At 42.3% G+C, this 9,780-nt stretch overlaps 1 protein-coding gene across 1 annotated transcript in view; it reads left to right on the plus strand.

The window, feature by feature from the left end:
• Positions 1–8,115, plus strand: part of thoc2 (THO complex 2) — a 57,459-nt gene extending 49,344 nt beyond the window's left edge. The window contains exons 34-39 of the mRNA XM_062524202.1: positions 3,403–3,528; positions 3,913–3,979; positions 4,552–4,691; positions 6,422–6,498; positions 6,786–6,856; positions 7,274–8,115. Of these exons, the coding sequence (XP_062380186.1) occupies positions 3,403–3,528; positions 3,913–3,979; positions 4,552–4,691; positions 6,422–6,498; positions 6,786–6,813 (438 nt within the window). The 3' untranslated portion in view covers positions 6,814–6,856; positions 7,274–8,115. The remainder of the gene's footprint in view (positions 1–3,402; positions 3,529–3,912; positions 3,980–4,551; positions 4,692–6,421; positions 6,499–6,785; positions 6,857–7,273) is intronic.
• The last annotated feature ends 1,665 nt before the right edge of the window (positions 8,116–9,780 follow it).

A 9,780-nucleotide genomic window follows, 5' to 3' on the forward strand; every position in this document is an offset into this window, starting at 1 on the left:
CCCCAGTGAAGGCAGTCTAACATCATAGTCGGCTAATTCATTCAATACACTGATGATTATAACCTATTATGCTAATTTATGTAATGTAGCTAAACTGGGTGTCCCCCCTGATAAATCTTTTGATTGAATCAACTTAATAATCAAAATCAATGTATTTAATGCACCAATGTTTTTACACCTATCTACAATTTGGAATGTCGTTAGCATTTGTCCCCAATTGTGGTACTAGGGAAACCTATTTAACAAAATTATATGCACTTTGAGGAGTCGTCTACAGCTGCTACAGTTGCCTTACTTCATTCCAAAATGCTAAGTAAGCATACATGGCTACAGAAACCATTTAACTCAAAGTTGTGGAGTAAACCTTGCAGTTAAGTTGAATTAGATCATGTCCTACCACCAACAAACCACTCCAGAATTGTTTTGCAACTGCACAGAGACCATTTCCACTCTAGGATCTCATAGTCTGCACACTAATGTGGTTATTCTGTTCACACCTGCCAAAACGAAATGCACCAAGGGGTCAAACAAACCAGGGGAGTATTTCAAGTACGTTGTTTAGCAACAAATCTCGCTAAGTTAGCTCGGAGTAAGTGGTAAACCTGCAACAAGAGCCCTGTGGCCTTGTTTTGTTACGAGAATGAAGTCATACAGCATAGAATAGAATAGGTCTTTTATTGTTATTGTCACAGGTACAACGAAATGTTATAGCTCTGTTATTAGTTTTACCACACTTACTCTGCGCTAACTTGCCCCAGTTTTATCAGTCTGATTTAACCAGACTAAGTGGCGCAGGTGTGAAATCCCAATTGAAAGATCCTTCCTATTCAGCTGCAAAGCAAGTGAAATGCTATACATATGGTTTCTTCATCAATTAGCTCAACTTTGATCAGCCTGGAAATAAACACGCTCATCAAAAAGATAATTACTTTTCATTGTGTTGAGTTGATTGCTAATAGAATCAATTGTGACATCCCTGATGAAAATGAACGCCCTGTGTGCTGCACGTGCCTTGCGTTTTGTTGTATGGATTTAATGGATGTTTTGTGTCCCCTTTTTTTGGCCTGTTTCAGTATGGCCTTTTTGGCCTGTTGTAGAGTGAAGTCTACGTTTTGGTTTTTACACAAGATTCTTGAAGTAGATTGCAAACTGGTTTGTTTGTTTGTTTGCTGGATGATTGCATTCTAAACCTCATTATTTTGTCATTTTGTAATTTGTATAATATGATTTTCCATGAATATGGTACAATTTGAATGTAATCTTGTAAAAAGCAACACTATGTAGTAATTTACCACTTTTTATAGGCAACTTTAGTTAGTTATTCTAATGTTCTAATGCAGATGATGATGCGTGTTCCTGTAAAGGACCAGTTCACAGTTTCGGCGCCACACCATGCACAGAGCTCCATTGGCATCGTCAGCACAGGCCCCAGTTATGCTAGCACAGCCTAGCATGCTCCAACACTGGTGTCCCAGCGGTTCTCCATAAGCCTGAATTAATTGGTTGGTGTTTCAAAACTGACAGTGAAAGCGGTTTGATGTGCAACCTTTCATTAGAGGGCTTAGATGTTGCTTTCCCTAAATGTTGGCTTGAATGTCTCTGTCCCCAGCAACCACAGTGCCCAGCTCAAGTGCACATTCACGTTCATTTGTTCCGTTTATGCTGAGCTGAGCTGTGCTCCGAGTCTCACCCTTCGAGTTATGTTTTCACCAAAGGGAGATGATCTCCATCTAATGAAGGTGAAAACCAGTGTTGTACATTTGCTACAAGCCCCTCGCAGTGCAAAAAAAAAAAAAAAAAATGTTGGTTGTCCTCAGTAGCAGGCCATTCTGCTTTAAACGATCACGCGGCCCTTTCATCAGTGTGCTGTGGTGCGCAGGTGAAAGCTGTCACCTCTAGCTTCCTCTAAGCACATACCTGAGCTGCTCAGATGAGCGCCTGCTGGAGGCTGGCGCTAGTTTTGTGCACAGAAGGGGAAAGATGAATGTAGTTTTTCTCAGAAGCCCAAGCTAATTAGGCTCAGGAAATATGGCTCTTCGTGGCAGTAAAGGCTGGTTCAAAGCACTCTGAAAAGTCACTGTTTTTACAGTCTTTCACTGCAATAATGAGTAGGCCCATCTTGAATGAGCGCGCACACGCACACACACACACACACACATTCCTGTCTCTCTCGGCACTTGCTCTACCTCCGTAATAAATCTCCAGTATAAATTTCTATTTATTTTTGTCTCGATATAATTAACTTTCTTATAATATATATATATATATATATATATATATATACACACACACACACACACATATTATATAATGTAAGTGATGGGTAGTTAGTTGAGTTTGGACCTTTTTTTTCTGTGCCACATTGACAGTTCACTATAAATGTTGACAGTTGCAGAAGAGGAACAAAGGCCACTTGTGTGTGTGCGTCTTGTCTGTGCTGACAATACACACGCCATACATGCTCGCTTTGACAAACTGTCTCCCTCTGATCTCTAAGCTGCTGATCACGCTGAAGTCGAATTGTCTTTATTCCTCCCAATCTGCTGCTGGATGCTGTCCTTAAAGGTTTCGCTTCACCGATCACTTTCTCCCATTTTTGCCAGGCCATCAGTGGTTTCCTCCTTCCGTCTCTTTTGGGCCTCCGCATTAAGGAATACGAGAGAAACTTGGAGAAAATGCCATCACATAGTCTATCGTCCTTTTGAACAAATGTGAATGCATCTCATAAATATGAATGATACACAATGTCTCCACTGTATCTGTCTTCATTTGCTATTTTAGAACACAAAACAGCAGATGCCGTGCTTTTTACTTTTCTTGTGTCTCCTGCTCTTTCAAATGAGCGCACTGAAATTCTCGCACATCTCACTCCCACGGCAACATCATGACATTGACAAACATTGTACGCTAAATATTAATAGTGGCAGCACAACAGGAGAAACGGGATGTTTCCCCCCCCTCTTAAACAGGAGATGGGAACAGCTTTGGCTGCTCTTGAGCTCACCGAGAGCCAAAAGTCTGTGTCTGTGTGTGTGTGTGTGTGCGTGTGCGTGCGCGTGTGTGTAGGTGCTGCGTTGTGATTGGGTGGTAGAGAGGGACAGGCCGGCGGTGTCGTGCGGGGGTGTGATGTCCAGGTGCGAGGACTCGCCGAGCCTCTAGTCGACTCTAATGGGGCGTGCTAATGAAGCTTCACAGGACAGCCACGGCTGCTGCTGGCTCAGCCATGCCACACACACACACACACGCGCGCGGTGACACACACACACACACACACACACACACACACACACACACACACACACACACACACACACACACACACACGCGCACGCAGTGACACGCACACGGCCCCCCTGGACGGCAGGCATGTTTAACCCCTTCCTTCCCACCCTCCTCACACAGCACTATGGAAACCACAACACGTTGTCCAAAAGCAAAGAGAGGGAGATGGAGAAGAAAGAGTGTGAGAAGGCCCGCGACCGCTCCAAGGAGAGGGAGAAGAGAGAGGACCGGAAGGACCGCAAGCGAGTGAGTCCGTCCGTCCGTCCGTCCATCTAGCTGTCCATGCATCCGTCCACTGCTGAACCCTCTTGTTCTCCTGTTGAAGGACTTTAACGCTGACGATGTTGTTATATTTTTGTGCGTTATCGAAGGATGATTGTCATGGTCAAGAGTTTCTGTGGCCCTTTTGAGTTATTTAATTTTTTTTTTACATGTTAGTTTAGAGCATCCTTACAACCAAGTTTGGTAAATTAGCATACATATTGAGGCTTCGTTTAAAATACGTAGTGCTCCACAATATCATCACGTCAAACCTGTCAGCACCAAAGCAAGTACCCGTGTCAAGTAGCCGTTTTGATGGGGCTCACTCTCCCCTCTTCTCCTGTGCGCTGTGAAAATCTTTTCATCCAGGACCACTCCAACAACGAGCGCGAGATGAGCCAGGAGATGAAGCGCCGCAAAGATGAAAATGGAACCAGTGAGTCTGAATGGCATCCCCTTCATTTGGGCTGGGGAGGGAGGGAGGGAGGGAGGGAGGGAGGGAGGGAGGGATGGAGTGAGTGTGTGAGAGAGGATGAAAGAGGCAGGAGAGGGGCTGAACTAGAAAGGTTGTGTTTTTCTTCTAATGCATACAGTCTCTGTCCTCTACATGACCTACTGACCTCTCTCTTTTTCATTCTGTCTTTCTTTCTTTCTCTCTCTCTTTCTCTCTCTGTGCATGCGCATCCTTTTATATTTTCTCTTATATCGTCTGTCTAACATGCTCCAACTACCATTTTCTAACTTCCTTCACCTTTCTGTGTGTGTTGTCCCCCCATATCCCTGTGCTTCTGGTATACTATCTGCCTCTATCCCTGTCCCTTCCTGTGCTTGTCCTTGTCTCCCTCTCCTCCTCTCCTCTCTGTCCCCTCCCTCTGGTCTGTTGTGTGTGTGTGTGTGTGTGTGTGTGTGTGTGTGTGTGTGTGTGTGTGTGTGTGTGTGTGTGTGTGTGTGTGTGTGTGTGTGTGTGTGTGTTCCCTCTCACGCGTGCTGTGTCCCTGTTTGGCTCAGACTCCTCCAAGCACAGCAAGAGCGCCAGCCCCTCCGACTCGCCCCGCTCGGCCGACAAGGACAAGAGCAAGAGCTCCAAGTCCAACAGCAAGGAGAAGAGTGACCTGGCCAAAGCTGAGAAGACCTCAGGGGGGAAAAAGGTACACGCGTGCACACACACACACACATATACACTCTTGCACTTCTACACAGTTGCACATTTTCCATGTAGCACACTGTGAGTGTGCTGTGGCTTTTTTGCTCGGTAACAGGCGATTGTATGATTTATGTGTGATTTAGACTGAAATGGCCAAACCTGTGGTTCCTGTAGAGAAGCATTCGGTTTCCTTTGTAGGGACTCATATCGGGATTTTATTGACAAAGGATTTTATTGATTCAGCTATTATTGATAGCTTTATCAGTGCAGTTCTTAACTCTTATTGATTCTTTTTGATTTCTTAAAATTAGCTTTAACCTTTTTCAGAATAAATATATAAATACATTCAGAATAGGGTTAGAAGTGAATGTATAAGGTGACTGGATCTGACTGGAAGCACATCTAAAATGTCAGATAAACTGAGCATTTGGACTACACACTTTAATTTGGCTTGTTTTTAACAATTTGCTAATGACAAAGCTAGCATGCTCTGTTCTCTGAAATACTGCTGTGGATTAGCATGGAAAAGTATTGCTTTCTGTTTACATTTTTATGGTTGTTGAACAGGTGTAGTGATACAGAACCTTTTTTCAAAGGTTTCTTTACGCTTTCTTACAGTAACAAGCGTAGTCGATATGTAGCCAGTGAACTTGGTTATCTTCACTTTACCCGGTGACCTCTCTGCTCTGCTGTTTGCTGACTTGACTGTGTGTGTCTCAGTCCTGACCCAGACAGCAGGGGAGATGCTGTAGCGTGATGATGAATTGCACTAAGGAGAGGACCGATATAAAGAACATGTAATGGTAACTAGTTGCCACTTATCCCACTTCGCAATCCCATAGTCTTTAATGATTTAGCCCCGGGGCCAGTTTAATACTGTTTCAGTACCGATCCCTAGCTCCATTGATATTTTGCTAGTGGTTAGGGGGTAGAACTTCTATTCTTAAGGGAACAAAGCAAGGACCCAATGGTATAACCGCACAGATCGCTTCAACAATGCAGACAGTGCAAGAGCGTGTTGGTGGTACATGGAAACTATTCCACGGTAATGGCCCTCTCTGGCTGCTAGATCGTTAGGAGCGGACCAGAGGAGGCCAGCTGATCAGCATGATGTGTTCCGCACCATGATGATGGGGGAGCACAAGCAGCATGAGTGAATGAATGAATCTTGGCATTGACTACTTGAAGAAATGACCCCAGCTTCGGTATCCGTTTGCCGCGGTTGTCCAGCGGATTTGATGAACTCTGGCCACAATGAGGCGTAAAACTTCCGCTCTTCTCCGATCAGCAGGGCCCCTCTCAGTATTGGTTGATTACCAGTTCCCGCAGTATCATTATGGCATCGTAATGGATTTATTAATGCGGTTGCAATTGTCCCACCTTCTGTAGCTCATCAGCTTTCCTGTCAGCACATCTGCTTCTTGCCTTTACATCAGCTTGTATATATCAGCCATTACACACCATTAACAGCTCTCCAATGAAAAGAGCCCCAGCGATCTGAGGACCATTGTGTAGAACATTGTCAGTTGTGGGCCATCAATCCTCTTCTTCTCTAGGCTTGAGTTAATGGTATGACAATTTGCACCTGAAAATGCATTTAGCTTAACGATTTGTGTCGTCGTCCCCCCCTTCAAGAGGAACCTACCCTGTTGATTAAAGAAAAGGGCCTTTAGCTGCAGAGTTCCGTGCTCATCTCATGACTCATTATGTCTCTCTTTTCTCCCGCCACCGCAGGAATCCAGACACGACAAGGAGAAGTCTGAGAAGAAAGAGAAACGAGAAAGCACCGGTGCAAAAGAAGACAAAAAACAATATCCTTTGATGACGACAAATTGAGCGACAGTGAAACTACACTTAACTGGAGTTTGCGCTGAAGTGTCGAAGCTGGAGAAGCATTTTGATCTTTTGAGAGACGGCAGGCTTAAAAAACACAACAAACAAAACAAAATAGACGGAGATGATTATCTGGTCTCCAGGAGCTTGACAAGTTGTATGCATTTGTACAGTAGACAGTAGCTTTCTTTTCGGATATGTGTGTATGCATGTGTGTGTGTGTTGTGCTGTGATGGATGTCCATGTTTTGCCTTAACGTTGTCACTCATAAGTCCTCTGACAAACACAGATAATGTGTTCCTGTGTGGTGGGGGGTCGAGGCTTCTCACTTTTCAGGTAAGATGAATGCCGTAGACTCCGTGCTGAACAGCCTTGAATTGTGTTGAATGAACTGAATTGATTCATTACCATTTTACTTATTTTACTCCATTTGCATCAGTTGCCTCGCACAGATATCTGTAACTTAATACAATGCAAATACAGTACAACGCGGCCCCAATTGTTGGGAAGCACACAAAACCTCCCACATGCGCGTTGTTGACTCTGTTCTCATCACACACCACGTGTGCAGGACACACACGTCACAGCCTTTAGCCATTAGCCATTGTGAGCATTTAAAAATTGGCATCTTGGCTAGAATATAATCTTTATTTATTCAACTTATTTTTTCATTTCATTAAATTCCAAACTTGTAAGGCCATTACTTCATTGATTATTCTTGTCTGACCACATTTCTTTTTTCCCTCTGCGTAGAATTCCTTCCTTTGGCCTGCGACACCGATGGGGTAGCCTTGGTCTCCAGGGAGTTCTTTTTTCTTCTCCCCACCATGCGGCAGTCTTACTGCTTTTCCCTGTCATCGTGTGAGAGGATTTCTGTGCATATACACACACACACACCAACACAAACCCACCCAAACACACACACACACACACACACACACACACACACACACACACACACAGAGCCACCCTTTGCCTGCATTAAGTACTCATAGTGTTGCCTAGACAAAAGTCGTAGTTCGTATTTTAACCAGCGTTCTCCTTGTGTATTTTCAGTAAACTTGCTGAAAGGTCAATTCTTTTAAATATTAGCACAATGTGCTGCTGATGTCATACATGGGTGTACTCTTGAGTATGTGGTGTTGCTTTCCAGACATGCCTGCATTTGTATCATTTCCTCCTCACCACGTTATTTTTTTATATTACGGTGAAGTTTAAACAAGTCAACATGTCAACTCAGTTTGGATTTTATTTATTTTTTTCTTTGACATTTTAGCTGTGAGTGGGAAGTTAAGGCACCGGTGTTTGAGACAGTACCAATGGTTTATTTGTATATTATGTGTACATAAATAAAAATGGTTACATGTTATGAGCCATCACTGTTACTTTAATTTGTCACTTGCTTCAATTCTTTTTTCTTTTTTTTTTTTTCTTCTCAAAATCAAGTTTTTAAAAGATTTGTACAAAAATGGCAACGTGGATTTCACACAAACAGATTATAAATTAGGAGGCATCTGAACTACTTTTTGGAGTTTTTAATCTGCTGTATTCAAGTGTATGCTTTTTTCTAAATAAAGATAGTTTTCATAGTGGAATCTGGTGGTGTTGTATCTTTTGTGAGAAGTGCTTTTATTGTGACGTATTTGAGGGCCATTACGCTGGAACAAACATGCAGTAGTTCAACGTGACGTCGGTGTCATTAGATAGTTAGTGTGGCCACAGTTGTGCACTACTGAACCCGTGCTTTTGTTCCTGCATTACTTTTTGAAACTAATCTGCAAGAGGTTACAAGACTCCACTTAGTACTATGATCCTGCAGTATCATCCCGTTTTACCCAAGTCATTTGACCCATTCATTCATAACGTATGAAGTACACAGATATGGAGGTGTGGGGGCATGGTCAACACAGAGGTCAATGGGAAAAAAGCCCAGTAGCTCTTAAATCTCGTGATATACCAGAAACCTGATCTTGTCTTATGGTGGTGTTCATACTCTCTAGCATGCATCTGGTCACACAACCTTGTACTACTTTCATTTTGGTTGTAAAACTGCGGAAGTGCCTCTTGGTTAAGGGCGATGTTGCTAATGAGCATTAGTGATAACGCTACAGAAAGTGATCCATTCGCAGGAGAAGATAAACTTACTGTACCTTACAGCGCCAGCAGCACAAGATTACATAAATGGCCATTTGCAACTGAATGTACATATTCAAAGCCATCAGCCTTATGGTACCTGCAAATGTTTCCTCCACAATTAAATAACTCAGCAGTGTAGAGAAGTGATACTAAGATATTGAAACAATTCACTGTGCAGTGGATGTAAAAGACACACCACGCTCTTACGTTTCCAAACAAATATTATCTTTACCATAACATCAATTCTTGTGTAGTCTCATACTACATGTACTTTGGTATCAGGTAAATGAGACGCTGTGTCAGTCTGGATCAGGAACATCCAAAATCATCATACTAATGTCCATCATCGTTATTTCCTTGGAGCTCTTGTAGCGTTCTGATGAATGAAAGCAGTAATAACAAAACTTTGAGACAATGATCTTTTCTATACATTTTTTTTTATTTACAAAATGTATTAAAATTCTTTGTACAAGGCCTCATTAATGAGGTTGAGTAAATTATACCCACACATGCATTTTGTTTTGTTTTCTTGGTTGTTGTCACTAAGATGCTCGGCAAGTTTATCCTTGCTGAGGTGCAGTCACAAAAGAGGGAGGAAGAGGTTAAAGAAACAGAAAAGAAAGGGCCAAAGAAAGAAGAAAATGATGTTGATCATCTACTCTTGATCTCCTAAAGACTTGTGTATTTCGCAGGGCTTATATAACAGTAATCTTCACATGCAATTAAAAATGGGCAATCAATCACTCATTGTTTACTCAGACTTTGTAATAAATCTTTAAACAAATGTACACATATTTTTATTTCTTTGTTTCCTTTTCCTTTTATACATTTCTCTATAGAAAACTATCTTTCCAGACTTTCAGGGTATCAATCGTCCTTCCCCTAAAGTCTATGGAATCACAGTTTTTTTTCTGAAAATAAAAAACAAAAATGTAACAGCAATATGTAAGTGTGCTAAGCATTTAAGACGTCCCCTGTAATCACCTTGTATAAATCTATTCTCCGTTTCTTCAGTAAGTCTATTTTTTTGTACAAAGTAATTCACCAAACACATACAAATTAAAAATCAACTGAGCTGGATTGAAATGTGCAATTATTTTGGGAGACTGCGAGGTAATCAAAAT

Source organism: Sardina pilchardus, chromosome 21 (assembly GCF_963854185.1).
Source record: "Sardina pilchardus chromosome 21, fSarPil1.1, whole genome shotgun sequence".
NCBI classification, from domain to species: domain Eukaryota; kingdom Metazoa; phylum Chordata; class Actinopteri; order Clupeiformes; family Clupeidae; genus Sardina; species Sardina pilchardus.